Here is an 18,306-nt window from a genome sequence, read left to right as displayed (position 1 = left end):
TTAGTAAAAGGGTCCCAAAGTGAAAGAAAATCTTTAGAATATAACATTCCTCCTCCTTTACCATTGCTAAATAATACAGTGGTTTTCTATTGCTAGTCCCAGGGAAAAATGCTTCACTGCTTTTTAAAATCATCTATCCTTTCTTCACTTTTAGTTTATCGAATGTCATCTTGGACTACTGCAAATCTCCTTCATATATCTATAAATATGTCCTTCTTGTATTCATTCTAAGACTTAGACGTACTCTGAAGGTATAATTCAAGAAGGTAATACCAGAGAGATTCAACCCTAGCCTATTATTCATTGACATGCTGCCATTAGCAATAGCCCACAATTCATGAGTGACATCAACAACAGTTCATAATTCATAGGGGAACATGACAAAAGCCCATTGTTTATAAGAGTCATGTCAAAAATGATCCATAACGCTTAGGAGTGATGATTGCACTAACTTATTATTCATGGAAACATAGCGATGCCTGAGTTCATAGCAATAACTCAGAAGATCGATGAGACTTGTGAATTTATGGCAACCTCGATTATACAACCATAAAAAGGAGGAAGATCTTTGATACTGAATGCTGACCTTCACATTGCTAAGTCAAAGCCAGACTTACAGTAAATTACAACACAAATTGAAGAAAATTAGTGAAAATTGCAATACAGAGGAGTAATTTTATCACAAACACCATTTATGTTAACATGTCGCTTATACGAGGGGGTGCTGAAAAGTTCTCAGCTCAACCAAGAAGAGAATGACATGGATATGGTTCAGTCAATGATCTGAAAACAGTGTCACAGCACAGAATTTCCATTTCTGCAAATTTAATGAGATAAGATAGCACTCTCTTTGGCTACAATGGGAAAATAACGCTCAGAGTTTAGAAAGTTGGTTGGTTGGGCTGAGAACTTTTCAGCACCTCTTTGTATGAGAATTCTTTGGTTTTTAAAACATGCTAACATCCTTTCATCATACGATTTCTGAAAATCTTATTTTAAGACTTGAGATATCCATCAAATCTGGTTACCAAACTTCAGCCCATCAAAAAGACAAAACAGAATTTAGAAAACCACACACAGTTGTAGAGTGAGGATATAATTGAAAAAGTACACCACTGTAGAAGATGAACTATGGTGAGCACCATTGACTCTGCCAATTTTCCCCGTAATGGTAGTACAAGAGGTCAGTTGATTCTTCTGATGTCAGAACACCCAGATGGAATTATTTAACTGTAAGAAACAGCTTTCAATCAGTAAGTCATAGGGATCAATACAATATCAAAAGAGGAAACTGATATAACACTACTTCATTGGCGTTTTGACTTAATTCAATCAAATCAAAGTATTTTCAACATGTTGTTTACAAGATGCTTCATTTTTTCTGTATGGATTTTACTATAGCTGTTAGTTCTCTTTTCACCGACTCTGTATACCTCTTAGATGTGCTTTAAATATCAGTTACCTGGAAAGAAACATAAAGTGATATCAATTTAGGAGTCATTTCTGTCACTTATGCTTCTTTGAGATCATTCCAGAAACTATGCAGATCGGGATGGTGCAGACAAGTTTGTAAAGGGGGACTTTTTCTTGAAGCAGCCTGACGGCGAAACATGTCGATGTGACAGGTCCCTTTCCCGACGTGATAAGAGAGAGAGAAACGAACAATGCAAATATTTAAGATAAGTTTTTAGTCACGAAGATTAAGTTATTATAATTCATTAAGCACTTTAAAGTATAAGAAAAATTAATATAAAAACAGAAAACAAGGAAAATTAACACATAGAGAGGGCAAATGAAGAAGCCATAGCCATTAAGAAACATTGGGTTACCAGAAAAACATGAGGTGACCAAATGGCATGTCTGAAGCCCTGATAGATTATTCAAAAATATCCAAGAATGTATGGGGCACTGATCTTGGGGACATTCTGTGAGATCATTGGCATCACCCTATATAAGTGTCTCTCAAACTGTGTGCCACTGCACAGTGGTGTGCCCCAAAGAGATTCCGGAATTTTACTTTATTTTTTTAAAAATCCTTTCATAAGTATATACTAAAATAGATGCTATATATGTCACGTATGCAAGAGTCTGTCAATGTTATGAGAGTCTGTGTATGAAAGGATACAACTGCCCAGACAAGCATCATTCCTTGATGTTATTGGTCCTTGAAAACTAACGGCAAATAATTTTAGTTTTATTTTCTTATGCAGTAGTTATCCTAACTTGAACAACAAAGCAATCAAGGCTTTGTTACCATTTGGATTGTATCTTTGCGAACTTGGATTTTCAGCTCTGACAGAAACTAAATTAAAAAATAAAAAAAGACTGCAGATGTTGGATGATGAAATGCATGTTTATTTGTCAACTATCAAGCTACATTTTGAGTTAATTTGTACTCAAAACCAAGCTAATCTATTACATTCTATTACTACTTTACGGAGAGGGTGGTGGATGCCTGGAATGCGCTCCCGAGAGAGGTGGTGGAGAGTAAAACTGTGACTGAGTTTAAAGAAGCGTGGGATGAACACAGAGGATCTAGAATCGGAAAATAATATTAAAAATTGAACTAAGGCCAGTACTGGGCAGACTTGCACGGTCTATGTCTGTATATGGCCATTTGGTGGAGGATGGGCTGGGAAGGGCTTCAATGGCTGGGAGGGTGTAGATGGACTGGAGTAGGTTTCAACGGAGATTTTGGCAGTAGGAACCCAAGCACAGTACCGGGTAGAGCTTTGGATTCTTGCCCAGAAATAGCAAAGAACAAAAAATTAAAAAATTTAAATTGAATCGGGTTGGGCAGACTGGATGGACCATTCGGGTCTTTATCTGCCGTCAATGTTACTATGTTACATTGGATAGTAATTTTATTCTATCTACTTTGTTTCACCATTCTTACAATTACCCATACATAGCTTAAAGAACTCTTTTTTTAAATATTTATTCATTTTAAAACCAGCATAAAGTGCAACAACTCAATAGACAGCACTCAATTCCTTCTAATGATATAATAAATACATAACCCCCTCCCCATCCCCACCCAACTTTCCTAAAAGTGTAAAAACATTTATTATATAATGCAAATGAACAAGATAAACAAACTTCAATCCAATAATAAATTAATTACATACCCCCCCATCCATCCTGGATGCATACAATCAAAGGGATAAATCCAATAATCAATCTTTACAAAATTTTGTCAATGGATCCCAAACATCTTTAATTTTTTTTATAATGTCCCAATTGTATTGCTCTCATATGTTCAAATTTATAAGTTTGGCACAAGGATGCCCACCAAAAACTATAGTTTAATCCCAATTTTTCCAGTTTTTCAGAATAAGTTGTATAGCGACTCCCGTCATGATGAAAAGTAATTTGTTGTTATGCTGAACTAGAATGTACGCAGGTAGGGCTAGTCTCAGTTATGGCGCTGGTCTTTGACCAGAAGGCCGCCGCGTGAGCGGACTGCTGGGCACGATGGACCCTGGGTCTGACCCAGCAGCGGCAATTCTTATGTTCTTATTGGACTCTTGGTCCTCATTAATGTGCCAAACAGCACTGTATCATATATAAGTGCCACTGGATTTTCCAGTATTCTATTGATTGGACTGCCAAAATTTAAGTATCAAGGGACAAAAGAAAAGCAGATGATCCAGTGTCCCTATATCGAGATGACAGTGCCAGTATCTATTTGACTTAGAATTATCTAACTTTTGTAATCTAATAAGGGTTCAAAAACTTCTATGCAACAAAAAAACCCCATGTTTGTCTCATAGGTGCTGACGCTGTACATCTCATCCACCAAGTCCAAATTCGTGGCCATTGAGACGCAGAAATCTGCTGCTTAATCTCAATGCTCCAAATATTTTTTAAGCCCGTTTTGGGGTTTTTATTCGAATATTCTGTCTGGAAGCAAAGGCCTGGCAAACTATACTGAGTTTTCAAGTTTCGCCAATCAGGGAACCCCTTCTGAATGGCCTGCTTCAACTGCAACCACTTATATTTTTGAGACTTTGCAATGCCAAATGATAGTTGCAGTTGTGAAAATTCAAGCAGTCTCCCATTTGATAACACATCATCCAGGGTACGTATATCTGCCTGCATCCAATGCTTCCAGACGGTCTTAAACCCACCAATTTGAATGTTGGAGTTCAACCATAAGGACTGACATGTGGATTGATGAATCGGAATAGGTGTTAGGTTATTAATAAATTTTAGGGTTCCTTTTACTAAGGTGCGCTAGCGGTTTTAGCGTGCGCTTAGCGTGCACTACAATGCCACGCGTTCTAAATGCTAACGCTTCCATCGAACTTGCATTAGTATTTTTCATTTAGTGTGCGGTTAGCGCATGCTAATCTTTAACGCGCTATAAATGCTAGCGCACCTTAGTAAAAGGAGCCTTTAATGTTTGCCATGTGGAAACTAAAATTCTATTGTCCTTTTAAAGCCTAGGTAACTTGATACTTAAAACATGACACAAATGCAATGGATATGTGTCTCAGATATGTCTAGATTGCATTTAATTTTTCAAAACCTGACGCCTCAGCCCCACCACTCCACCGCAATATTCAATTTAAAGAGCGGGAAGTTTTATGTGGGCGCCTCATCATTGGCTGCCGGGTTTGTAACGTTATTCCAATCGTTATAATCGTTATAAGAAAAAATAAAAAACAAAGATTATAACGATTGGAATAACGTTACAAACCCGGCAGCCAATGATGAGGCGCCCACATAAAACTTCCCGCTCTTTAAATTGAATATTGCGGTGGAGTGGTGGGGCTGAGGCGTCAGGTTTTGAAAAATTAAATGCAATCTAGACATATCTGAGACACATATAGATTACTATTAGTCTGGATTATACCAAACAATCACTTTGGCCACACGGATTGTAAGCTTACAAATGCAATGGAGACATGAGTTGCTATTCCAAGTAAAGCCAGTTCAGAAGATGCTCCATGAGCTCAGGAAGGATCCAATACATACCCTGATGCAGTATATAGACCCAATGGTACCTATAAAAGTAAAAATAAATTTAGTGAGAATACTATTCAATTTCTTATAAAAGGACCCCTGAAAATAAATTGGCAATATACCCATTTGATAGCAAACCACAGGCAAAAATCATCATTTTAACCATTTGAACTCTCCCTCTCCAAGACAGATGTAAGGGGTTCCATTGCTCACACATTTCTGAGACCTTTAGCAATAAAGATTTTTCATTTACTTTATTGTGTCTTCCAATGTTTTTTGAATCCATATGCCTAAATATTTTATACCATCTTCTTTCCAAAGGAAAGGGAATGAGTCAAATAATTATTTTGGACAGTGTACATTTAGCGGAAGAACCGCCGATTTACTCCAATTTATTTTATATCCAGAAAATTTGCAAAATCGGTCAATTAAATCCAGCAAGAATACAGTACAACCTAAATTCTACTGTCTACTATTTAAGACTTTATACGGAGACAACCCAAACTACCTGAACAACCGCCTCATCCACAACACCTCAACCAGACATAGGAAAACTCACACCCCATTCTCATACCCCCCAATTAAGGAGGTCAAATGGAAAAAACTATATGATGGCCTTCTAGCCACTCAAGCACCCAAACTAGACAACCAAATCACCAATCTACTGACGGCATCCCCAGACTACAAAACATTGAGAAAAGAAATAAAGACCATACTCTTCAAGAAATTCCTGAAAAAGAAATAACACTGCAAGTTTCAAATATCGCCTCTCACTAAAGCCCCCTACCCAAAACAACTAGCTATACTCATTTCTTACTCTCTTTGAAAATGACCAGATATCTTTTTGGTAAGATCTTTTTGTAATACATCCTTGATAATTCTTTTGTAATCCACCTTGAACCGCAAGGTAATGGCAGAATAGAAATCCCTAATGTAATGTAATGTAAATGCAGGATGGCAGATCCAGGATTCCTCAAATAAAGCAAAATGTCAACTGCATAAGCAGAGACTTTATATTCCCGACCTGCATAAGGAATACCCTGAATCTCCCTTGCCTGTTGAATAGCCAATAACAAGGGTTCCAAAACAATATCAGAAAGCAAAGGAAATAATGGACATCCTTGTCTAACTCCCCTTTCCAGTCAAAAACATTCTGAAAAAGTATTATTAATATATAATCTGGCAGAAGGGGAACTATACAAGGTTTGAATCATTTGTATAAATCCTGAACCAATACCAAACTAATCCATTGCTTGATACATAAAGGTCCATTCCACATGATCAAAGGCCTTCTCTGCATCCAAAGATAGAGAAGGCTGGATCTTCCATAGCTTTTGTTAAATTTAACATATGAAAAGCCAGTCTGGTGTTTGATGAATGTCTTTGAGCAACAAAACCCATTTGGTGTATACCAATAATATAAGGGAGAGCCTTGGCCAGGCGTAAAGCCAATAATTTAGCCAGAAGTTTTCCATCTAAATTAATCAAAGAAATAAGCCTCTAATTTGAAGCCAACATGGGATCTTTATTTGGCTTTGGTAAAACAATAGTTAAAGATTCTGCCATAGTACCCGAAATACCACCTGTAGTTAGTTTAGCCTGATATAAATTTAAAAGATGAGGTAATAATATAATTTGGAATGATTTGTAAAACTCCACAGTAAATCCATCACCAACTGGAGAGGATCCAACTCTAAGGAACTTCAATGCTGTCTGAAGTTCTTTCAATGATATAGGCGCCTCAAGATCTCCCTTTATATGCTCGGGGATTTTTGGCCCCTTAATTAACTTTAAAAACTCTACACCCTCAAGTTCTTTATTTGAATAAAGCTCAGAAGACTATAAAGCTTTATAATATTTCAAAAATGGTTTAAAAATATTTCCAATTTGAGAAGAAGTTTCACCCTTCTCATCTTCAATAGCCACAATCTTAACTTTTCTTTTTTTTAGCTTTGAGGTAATTAGCCAATAATCTTCCTGCTTTAGTCAAGTTTCCATAATACAGAGTCTGTTGAGAAAACAAATCTTTCCTAGCCAGTTGAGAGGAAATCTCACTATATTTATATTTAGCTTTTAAGAGGGCCTGTAAAGTAATTTGTTCCCATTTCAAGGCCAATTGTGACTCCAAATCCTTAATATTTTGTTCCAACGTAGAAAATTCCATTTTAAACTATTTCCTAATGTGTGCCGAATACGAAATGATTTTCCCTCTCATAGTAGCTTTGAAAGCATCCCACAATGTTTCTAAAGAGATTTCCTCTGAGGTATTAAGTTGAAAATATTCATTCATTTTTAATTGAAATTCCTCAAGAAAGTTTGAATCTGCAAGCAATGTATTATTGAATGTCTAAACAGGTCTATAACAATCTTGTTCAGGAAATTTAAATTCAATCAAAACTCCAGCATGATTGGATAAAATAATTTGGTCTATGCTGGCTTTTGTAACCTGTTGAATTAATGGGTATGAAATGAAAATGTAATCTATTCTTGAAAATGATTTATGTACATGAGAGCAGAAAGAAAATTCCCGAGCATTAAAATGAAGAATTCACCAAATATCTTTCAAACCACAGGACTGTACTAAATTATCTAAACCCATGATTAGCTTACTGGGTTGTTTGTCCAACAATGGATCCATAACAGCATTAAAATCTCCAGCTACTAATACATTAGAAAGAAGCCAGTGGGAGAATCAACTGTTGAAAAGTTTTGAAAAATTTAGCCTGATTTGAATTAGGGGCATAAATATTAAAAAGCTTCAGAATATCTTTTCCCGAGCTCATGTGTACCTGAATCCATCTTCCCATAGGATCTGCTGAAACTACATTAAATGCAGCTGAGCATATTTTATTCACTAGGATAGCCATCCCAGCCTTCTTTACCACTGCAGGAGTGAAAAAACTATGCTTGACCAACCCCCCCTTCTAACTTGGCCTATTCACTAGCAGATAAATAAGTTTCCAGGATAAAATATATATCCACCTCCTGCTGTTTTAAAAAATTGAGTGTTTTTTTCCTCTTAATGGGATGATTGAGCCCGTTGACATTCAGTGAAAATATTTTTAAAGCCACCTTGTCACTGCCTTTGGTCCTTGCCATGGAAGGGAACCCAGATTGAAGTACATTAACACTTAACCCAAGGACTCCAAGTCATTCCTGCGTGATTACTCAATTCCAATATGAGTACTGATAGATGCATAACAGGTAGTTCCTGTCAGGTTCTTATTTTCATGATAGGGAATATGTTGGTGAGTTCAAGCATCTTGATATTTCTTTGCCAGTCCAAAATCTATGATGTAGACTAGGTTCCTGTTCTTTCCCAGCCCCATCAAAAAGTTATCTGGCTTCACATCACGGTGGATGAAATTCTTTGAATGAAGGTATTCAATTTGACTAATCTCCTCTTGCATCATTTTGTAGATCAGGGGTGTCCAACCCGCAGCCCATGGGCCACATGCAGCCCTGTGAAGAATTCTGTGCGGCCCCGCTCATGATGCAGTGTTTTCCTCTGCCGGCTCCCTCCTCTGTCTTGCTGTCGCCTTTGCTTAAAGCCGCGAGCAGCAGATTCTTTGTGCCTCTTGCGGCTGACCCGGAAGTGTTCCCTCTAACATTGCGACATCAGAGGGAACGCTTCCAGATCAGCCGCACACTGCCCGCGGCTTTGAGCAAACGCTGCAGGCAGAGCTTTTGCTCCAAGAGCCACAAGTTCAGTGCTGCCTGTAACTTCAGCCTGATCCTGGGGAGCCCATAGTGACCGAACATCAATGCGGCCACTGAGGAGCTGATGACCCTGCCGGCTATCCTGCACATGCACCCTTTGAGCCCTTCCCCGGCATGCACAAGTGCTGACCTTGCTGCGCATGGCCATGTGGAACCTACAAGCTGCTCCATGGACAAGGCCAACAACCCAGTGCTCTGCATGATCCTGCTGGAGAACAGGTAAGGGATCAGCGGTATTAAGCAAATGCTTCACTTGGCCCTGAGGGGTAATTTGGGGGTGAATGCTGCGCTGCTGATGGGTGTGTGAGGGGGAGAAATGCTGCTTCTGCACAGGGAAGGAAAGGGGGAAGAAAAATGCTGCTGCTGCACTCAATTGGGGAGAGAGAGAGAGAAGGATGGAGAAGGAAAAGGGAGAGGAATGAGAGATGTCAAGTCCATGGGAGGGAGAAATGCCAGGGCATGGGAGGGGAGGGAAGGAGACAGATGCCAGGCCATGGGAAAGGAAGGAAGGAGAGAAAGGAATGGGGAAGGGGAAGTTGGAAGGAGAGGAGAGATGCCAGGGCATGGGGGGAGGGGAGGAAAACTAAGGAGACAAATGCCAGACCAGAGGGAGAAGAGGTGCCACAGAGGAGGTACCAGGGCATGGGGGAGGGAAGGAAAGGAGAAGAAAGAGATGTCAGAGCATAGGGGAGGGGTGGAGACAGAAAAATGAAGAGGGGGTGAAGCTGAACTGAATCATATACAAAGGAGAGAAGGGGCACAGGATAGACAGTTTATGGAAGGAGCATAGAAAGAGGGAAGATATCATATGGAACAGGGAGAGAGCAGAGAGAAATGGAAGGGGCAGAGAGAGAGATGGCAGACAGTGGATGGAAGGGGCTGATACTGCATGGAAGACAGAGAGGACAGATGCTGTCTAGAAAGAAGAGAGTGACGATAAGATCATTAAAGCAAGTGGGATTTGTTCAGAGATGGGTTTTTTTTGGGTGGGAGGGTATTAAAAGAAGTTCAAGATTGGGCATAGGGGGGAGAGCTTATGGGACCAGAAACAGAGGACAGAGAGATGGTAGGCAATGGTCTGAAGGGAGAAATGTTAGACCTGGGGTAGTGCGGAGAAAGAGGGAAAGATACTTGAAGGGAGAACTGTTGGGAAGAGAAAGAAATGGTGGACCTGGAGAAGGGAGGCAGGCAGGCAGGGGGAGAGATGGGATGGGGGAAAGTTGGGAAGAGAAAGGGAGAGAAGTTGGATCTGGGGATGGGAGGGAGGGAGAAATGTTAGGCCTGTGGATGGAAGGCAGAGAGATGCAGCATCTCTCTTTTTTCCTCCATTTCATTGTTCAGCATCAAGGGGGAGGGAAGAAGAAAAACAGAAGAGAGAGGGAGCAAATTGTTGGACCATGGAGATAGAGGAGGAGAGATGGAACCATGGGAGGGCAGGAGGGAAGAGAGCTGGGATAAGATGATGCAAGGGGATGGAAAGAAAGGGACGGCATTATAGCCTGTCCAGTGGAGAGAGGGAGGGGGATTCTGAAAGTGTTGAGCCATGTGGATGAGGTCAAAATGGAGATTACAAGATGAGTGAGAGAGCAGTGAGTACAGTGGTAGAAATGTGGTAATGGGGAGTAGATAGAAGGGAATAGGAGGCTGAGAAAGGAGTGAGATGGAAAATGGGAGAGCTAGAGACAGAGAAGATGGAGAATTGAGAGATAGCTGAACATTTAAAAAGAAGAAGGGTGAGAAAGAAGGCAAGATTTGAGTAGACAGAGTCAAAAGAAAAAGTTAAGAAAGCTGAAAGGGAAAAATCAATACGCTGGAGACAGGCATAAGAAGGAAATGGAACGAGAGAAGAGGAGAAAAAAATGGACAGCAGACACTGGAAAGAGAATTAGTTGAAGATAGAAAAAAAAACAGAAAGAGAAACTGGGACCAAGATGATGGAAAAACAAAACATCCAGTCAACAAGGTAGAAAAAAAATGGTTTTATTTTGAATTTATTAACTGGAATATGTTAGCTTTGGGATATGTGCATCACAATTATTTTTGTATTCAGTTGATTTGGGGGAGGGACGAGCCTAAAATTAGCGGATGGGCACCAAAGTTTCTCCCTGCCTTAGTGCAATTTATAAATACTTGAGCTAGTGGGGATTCCCAAGCCCTGCCAACTGAAGAGATCTTCCTCCAGTCTGGCAACTCAAAATCTCCAAGCTTTGTAGCCAATGGCAATATCCTCAAGCTGCTCCTGCTTTCATGCATGCATGAAAGCCAAAGGGGGGGGGGGCAGGGAGGAGGGAAGGCAGCAGATCTGCAATATTGCTGCCAGCTGCAGAACTTGGGAAGTTGGAGGAGGAGGAGGAGGTGGCTGTAAGGGGAGATGTTTATTTTGAGGGAGCCTAAGCTTCAAGTGGGAAGCCCAAAAAAGCTGTAATATTTACCCTGATTAAACAATCCTCCACATGCGCTCCTGAAAGCTGATTCAGCATCCCCACTCTGATGATGCTCACCTCTGAAGAGGCTCACCGTAGCTGTAATAGAAGTGAATGGGAGAAACAGAAGCGTGCATCCCTGCTCATCAGAGTGGGGATGTGGAAGCTTGTGGCTGCTCCCACTGTCAGCGGTGCACGTGGAGGATCATTCAGTCAGGGTAAGTATTATTGCTTTTTAGGATTCCTTTCCACAGTGTCCCTTTAATGAAGGTTTATTATTAGATACATACATCTTCTATATTAGTGATTGCAAATTTGGGACCTGCTCAACCTTTTTTGGCTCATTGGCTATTGTTAGTGTTTGTGCGGGCCCAGAAAAATTTTTTTGGCCAATGTGGCCCAGGGAAGCCAAAAGGTTGGACACCCCTGTTGTAGATTTTACATTTCTATATGAAGCTGGGATGTTTTGTTTTTACATATTCTAATTTGATGACAAATCCCCGCTCCTGCAGCAATGTTAGTTACATAGATAGATGTCACTGAAGGAGCCGTTGCCTATCTTCTGATCCAGTCGGTAGCGGTTTCCATGGCGCCTGGCTCCGCTCATCAAACGGCTGCCGCCATGCCTCGCATGCAACGAATGGAGACGCCAAAAGAACACGCGAGTGACGTGCTCACTCTACTCCACTATGCATCTGAGTGACAAGCATCCCATCCAGATTTGTTTTAATAATGCCTCTTTTCCACTGGACACCGTTGATAAGGACAATTGTTTCTGGGGCATTGAGGTCACGTCACTGCTCCCTCTTCACAGCTAAAAATGTCTGCCGGAAATACCATCCCTCTCGATGTCAGCAGGTCTCGGACTACACAAGCCAATCCGGAGGCCCCACCAATCGGCATCAAACATTCGTATGCATCCTCCCGACTGCCGCATATGCACAGTGTTCAGAATTCAGCCCTAAAAGAAGGAGAGCCCCAGCATATAGAAAAAACACCATGGAGGCAAAATCTCTGTGAGCCAGAATCATCCAAATCCATGAAAATCTCCTGCAGAGGAGAGCAGAACACCAACCAATCCAGCAGCAGGACAAAAACAGTTTGAGGAATAGCAGAGGTAAATGGTATAACCTCCCAGTGTTCCAAGCCTCTTTCTGATAATCAGTCATTCTTTAGAGTGTTCAGTGTTCTTTAGAATGTTCAGTTCAGTTCAGTTCTTTAGAGTGTTCAGAGTAAAAAGAACTTAATTCAAGTTGCAACTGACTAAGCCATTTAAGACCAAAACAGCAAAAAAAAACCAAAAAAAAAAAACCTCCAACCAAAAACCAACTTTATATAAAACAAATATTGCCAACTTAAAATCAAAAAGAAGGAAAATAAGTAATTATTGAAAATCACATCTCTATTCTTATTCTTAGGACATTACATTTTCATGTTAACTAATATATTCTTGTAACTTTAATGGAGCCTCGTAGTATATTGTTTTGTTGCAGTGAGTGACCTTCATCTTTGCAAGGAAAAATAATCCATACAACACCCCCATTTGTTTCAGCTGGGGGCGAAGTGCCAAAAATTGTTTTCTTTTGTCAGCCATAGCCTTGGCATAATCAGGAAAAAAAACAGTTTAGAATCCTGCCACTTTATGCTTTTTTTCTCCTTGGCTACTTTTAAAATTTCCATCACTTGTGTGAATCTCAGTAACTTAAAAATTACAGGTATGAGTCCAGTAGCACTGTTATTTTTCTTGGAAGGTATTCTATGAGCCCTCTCAAATTCTAGAGATGGAGAAAACTTCACAGACAGAACTTTGAGAATAAATTACATTACATTACATTACATTAGTGATTTCTATTCCGCTTGTACCTTGCGGATCTAAGCGGATTACATTAGAAGATGGCTGGTCATTTCCAGGCGATGACAATACAGTACTTTACATTACTTTACAAACTTTGCATACCTTACTTTACATAACTTTACATACATTACTTTACATAGATTTACGTAGATTTACTTTGCATTACTTTACATTACCTTACAGTACTTACATAACTTTACATTACATTATTTTATATAGCATAACTTTTAAGTTACAGAAAGCTAGATTCAGTTTATAAGTAGAGGTATCGGACGTTTTGAGATATTTAGTGGTTACAATCAGTGTTCCCTCTAAGCGGGCGGGTGTTGTGAGCAAACTTTTTTCACTGTGAGCTAAAAATATCAGGCGCCAGCAAGTTATGAGCCAAATAAATATGTTGCTTTCTACCACAGAACTTCCTTACGTTTGTATGGAATCTATCCCCTTTCAACTTTAGAGAGTGCCCTCTCGTTCTCCCTGCCTTAGCTACTAAGTCTATTCCCTTCAGTACCTTGAATGTTTCTATCATGTCCCCTCTCAATCTCCTCTGCTCAAGGGAGAAGAGGCCCAGTTTCTCTAATCTTTCGCTGTACGGCAACTCCTCCAGCCCCTTAACCATTTTAGTTGCTCTTCTCTGGATCCTTTCGAGTAGTACCGTGTCCTTCTTAAAGTACCAGTGCTGGACGCAGTACTCCAGGTGAGGGCGTACCATGGCCCGGTACAGCAGCATGATAACCTTCTCTGTCTCTTCAGTCCAGCATCTGCCCCTTCCATTCACTGTCTGTCTTTCCCTGCCATCTCTCCTCCTGCCCCCCCCCCCCCCCCAATTTGGTCTAGCATCCATCATCTTCCTTCTGTTCCCCTCATGGTCTGGCATCTCTATCCTTCCCTCCCCCCTGTGGTTTTTAGCATATCTCTCTTCTCATTTCCTCCACTCAGATCTGATCATTCTCTGCTCTCTCTTCCCTTTTCTTCTCTGGTCTTCCTTCTCTATTTTCTGCCTCCATCTAAATTAAATTCTTTCTTACTATTTAGTCCCGTTTCCCTCTTTTCACTGTGTCTACACACAGCTTGTCACCCCTTTCCCTCACCCCTCCATTATCTTACTATTTTCTTCCCCCTTTATTTATCTCCTCCTTCCATCCAGTATGTGTTCTTTCCCCACTTCCATTCAGCATCTGCTCTCCCTTCTCAACTGACATCCATCTGCCTTCTGCTCTCTCTCCCTTCTTCTCACTTCCATCATCTGTCCCCTTCTCTCTCTCTCTCATCTCCTCCATTCCATCATCTGCCCCTTCTCTCTCTCTCTCCCCCCCCCCAACTTCCATCATCTGCCCCCCTTCCCCTCACCTTTGTGGGTCACTTTCTTTCCCCTGAGGGTGGCTCATGTCACAGGGGAAGCTTTGGCCGAGCAGAACCGCTTGATTGACAGTGGAACTTACTTGATTGATGTCGATGCTGGGGCCCGTTGCCGTTTGAAGGAAAAAAAAAAGGTGGAAAAAAGGAACCTGTAAAGGCGAGAGGAAGGGAAACCTCCAGGACAGCTGCTTTTTGCCCTCCTTCAGCGGCCCAAGAGTTCAGACCAGCAGCGGCAGCTCTGTATGCTTTTAACTTCGGCACAGAGCTGCCCCTAATCAATAGTTTAGCGCGGTTTCATGAGACAGCCTCGGGGCCTTTGATAGCCGGCCCGCTTCGATGATGCGATGTGGGCCGGCCTAGCAAAGGCCCCGAGGCTGCCTTATGAAACCGCGCTAAACTATTGATTAGGGGCAGCTCTGTGCCGAAGTTAAAAGCATACACAGCTGCCGCTGCTGGTCTGGAGGTGCGGAGACAAGGCAGGAGGCAAACGCGGTGGAAGGCAGGAGTCCCGGCGAAGGCAGGAGTCCCGGCACAGCGACTGCAACAGGAAGTTGCAAGTCAGCTGACGCCGGCCTTTCGTTGCGGCGGGGACCGAATCCTTCGTGGACCGGCAAGATTTTGTTTGCGGACCGGCGGTTGAAGAACTGTGCTCTACACTGTGTGCGCTGCGACGAGAAACTTGTGCGCTGCGAGGTAATATTTTGTGCGCGTGCGCACGTCAACGCAGCTTAGCGGGAACACTGGTTACAATGTTTCCGGGTATGTATTGAAGTATCGTCATAGAGACTTGATTAGATGTTGCCTGAAAGGGAGGAATTTGCAAGGAAAGTGCGGTAGGGATAGGGAATGAGGGGAGATTAGGTTGTTGGGATGTGTTTTTTGAATAGTATGGTTTTGATATCTTTCCTTCAGGAAACATAGAAACATAGAAGATGAAACATAGAAACATGTAAATGTTTCGATCATGTCTCCCCTCTCCCTACGTTCCTCGAGAGTGTAGAGCTGCAATTTGTTCAGTCTCTCTTCGTACGAGAGACCCTTGAGCCCCGAGATCATCCTGGTGGCCGTCCGCTGAACCGATTCAATTCTGCGCACATCTTTACTGTAATGTGGCCTCCAGAATTGCACACAGTACTCCAGATGAGGTCTCACAACGGCATTATGACTTCAGGCTTTTGGCTGACGAAACTTCTATTGATACAACCCAATATCTGCCTTGCCTTAGATGAAGCCTTCTCCACTTGATTGGCAGTTTTCATGTCTGCACTGATGATTACTCCTAAATCTCATTCTGCTGAAGTCCTAGTTAAAGTTTCTCCGTTCAAGAAGTACATCCTGCATGGATTTCTGCTTTCGAGGTGCATGACCTTACATTTCTTAGCATTGAAGCCTAGCTGCCAGGTTGAGGACCAACTTTCCAATGTAAGCAGGTCCTGCGCCATATAATTCTGTAAACTGCATCCACTTACTATATTACATAGTTTGGCGTCATCGGCGAATAGTGTTATTTTACCATGAAGCCCTTGAGTCAGATCCCCTATGAATATGTTGAAAAGGAGTGGACCCAGGACCGAGCCCTGCGGTACTCCACTGGTCACCTCCGATGTTTTAGAAAGGGTACCATTAACCACCACCCTCTGAAGTCTGCCACTCAGCCAATCATTGACCCATGCTTAGCAGCCTGCGGTGTGGGACACTGTCAAAAGCTTTACTGGAGTCCAGGTACACGACGTCCAAAGACTCTCCCAAGTCCAACTTTCTTGTTACCCAGTCAAAGAAGCTGATGAGATTGGATTGGCTGGACCTACCCTTGGTGAATCCATGCTGACTGGGATCCCGAAGATTCCCTTCATTCAAGATCGTGTCCAATTTGCTTTTAATTAGTGTTTCCATGAGTTTGCACACTATTGATGTGAGACTCACCGGTCTATAATTCGCAACCTCTGCCCTGCAACCCTTTTTATGCAGAGGAACGACATTAGCTAATTTCCAGTCCAGGGGAACTTTCCCCTTACTTAGGGAGAGATTGAATAGCTCAGCCAACGGTTTCGCCAGGGCATCACTCAATTCTCTGAACACTCTTGGGTGCAAATTGTCTGGTCCCATGGCTTTGTTCACCTTGAGTCTTGCCAGTTCACTGTAAACTTCACCTGGTGTGAACTCAAAATTCTGAAACGGGTCTTCTGTGCTTTGTGTTGCCTTCAACTGCGGACCGTGTCCCGGTGCCTCACAGGTGAAGACTGAAGTATTCATTCAGTAGTTCGGCTTTATCGGAATCTGCTTCCATGTAACTTCCGTCCGGTCTTCTAAGGCGTACTATCCCGCCTGTGTTCCTTTTTCTGTCACTAATATACCTGAAGAAGGATTTGTCTCCCTTTTTAATGTTTTTTGCCATATCTTGCCGCTCAATATTTTCAGGAAGTCCCAGAATTCTGATATTATTTCTTCTTTCCCAATTTTCCAAATCTTCCAGTTTTGTTGTTAAGGTAATGATAGATTTATGATCCGGCTGAGACTGGACCAGCTGTGTTTCACAGGCTGAAATTCGCTGCTCGCAACTATCCAATCTGGAATTGGATATTTGTATTTGATTAGTTAAATTTGTCAGTTCTTCCTGAAGTGAGGTTAACTTTAGAGAGTTATCCTATAACTTTTGAGAGTTATCTTGCAACATCATTTGCACATTTTTTTAATTCCTTCCACCAGTTGTTCAAGTACTTCCATAGAAGGCACTTTTGAAGGAGTCAGAGGAGTTGGTTTCAATCTTTTGCCTTTCTCCTGAGAAGCAAATGCAGATTCCAAGCTTTGTTGTTTTTCCTGAGGACATTAGAGATAAAAAAAAGTCAGTCTGAAGGGAATCAGTGTAATAAATATTCAGTTTGTGTGCCCAAGGGAGGAGCTCAGCAGCTACACAGCCATTCCTGTTGCAGTCAAGTTCCGGAATCTTTAGCTTAAAGAACTTTAAATAATTCTCAAATTTAAATTTTGTTGGTTCTGCAATTTTATAATTTCAATTATAGTGTGTCACACAGAAAAAAAGAGACAAAGTAAAATACTGTAGACAGATGCACAAGATGCAGACAAAGTTTATTTTTAAACAAACGGATCGTTGCGTACAAAAGGACCATTTTATGTAAAATCTGTGACCTGACACAGTCTGTATTTCAAACAAACACGTCTTCTTCAGGGACCCCAAAAAGTAGTGGTAACAAAGACCACACAACAAATGCCTGATCTGTGTGTTGTGTACTTAGGCAGTAATGTGTTGTATTTTTGTCTCTTCTTCACCATATCTTATTGCAGATTTGTTGAATTTTCTTTTTCTCCTTGTGTCATAAAAAAACCCAAACATTTGCTCTCTTTAGCGTGCAGTAACTGGAGAAATCCAAGGACATGATTCTTCCTTCCTGTGAGTCATGGATACGTTATGAATTCTTCAGACTCAGGATAACCTCAAATGTTCCAGCATTACTCATTACTTTTTAGAAGGTGGGAATTGTTCTGTTCATTCTATCCTGCAAAATATTTCAATCGGTTGCCAAGATGGGTCAGGAAAACATTCCAAACCCTTCAAGCAGCAGAAACTCAGCAGAATCCATCAACATAGACTCTGAACGAAAAACAGAACCCTCCTCCCCCCCCCCCCCCCATGCATTTTAATTAGAATCCAAGGTTGAAGCCTCAGAGCCGAGATATTTTGGAAGATGTTAACCCTGATGGGAGCTTGACCCAACCAGATAAAAATAGTCTATGCAGTTCAGTTTCTTTCCTTAATGGATACCTTCAAAAAAAATGATACAATTTCTACAAAACAAAAAATAGCTTCTCTAATGATCATTTTTGCTGCAGAGACTTCCCACTCTGTTGCTATATACAGTAGATTACTTGCATTATCTCTGCACTTTACCACCTTTATTGGTTGTTCTTTGGACTACTGATTTTCCCATCCTGGTGAGTTCTTTTCCTGTCCCTACCCCATTC

The 18,306-nt window shown here is 41.3% G+C and overlaps 1 protein-coding gene across 1 annotated transcript in view; it reads right to left on the bottom strand.

Moving 5' to 3' along the window:
* Positions 1 to 1,145: 1,145 nt before the first annotated feature.
* CHST3 (carbohydrate sulfotransferase 3) overlaps positions 1,146 to 18,306 on the bottom strand; it is a 195,153-nt gene continuing 177,992 nt past the window's right edge. The window contains exons 5-6 of the mRNA XM_033941209.1: positions 4,981 to 5,009; positions 1,146 to 1,462 (exon numbers count right to left, since the gene is read on the bottom strand). Of these exons, the coding sequence (XP_033797100.1) occupies positions 1,459 to 1,462; positions 4,981 to 5,009 (33 nt within the window). The 3' untranslated portion in view covers positions 1,146 to 1,458. The remainder of the gene's footprint in view (positions 1,463 to 4,980; positions 5,010 to 18,306) is intronic.

Source organism: Geotrypetes seraphini, chromosome 4 (genome assembly GCF_902459505.1).
Source record: "Geotrypetes seraphini chromosome 4, aGeoSer1.1, whole genome shotgun sequence".
NCBI lineage: Eukaryota > Metazoa > Chordata > Amphibia > Gymnophiona > Dermophiidae > Geotrypetes > Geotrypetes seraphini.
Note: the sequence above shows the minus strand (reverse complement) of the source record. Positions and strands in the feature narration are given on the sequence as shown.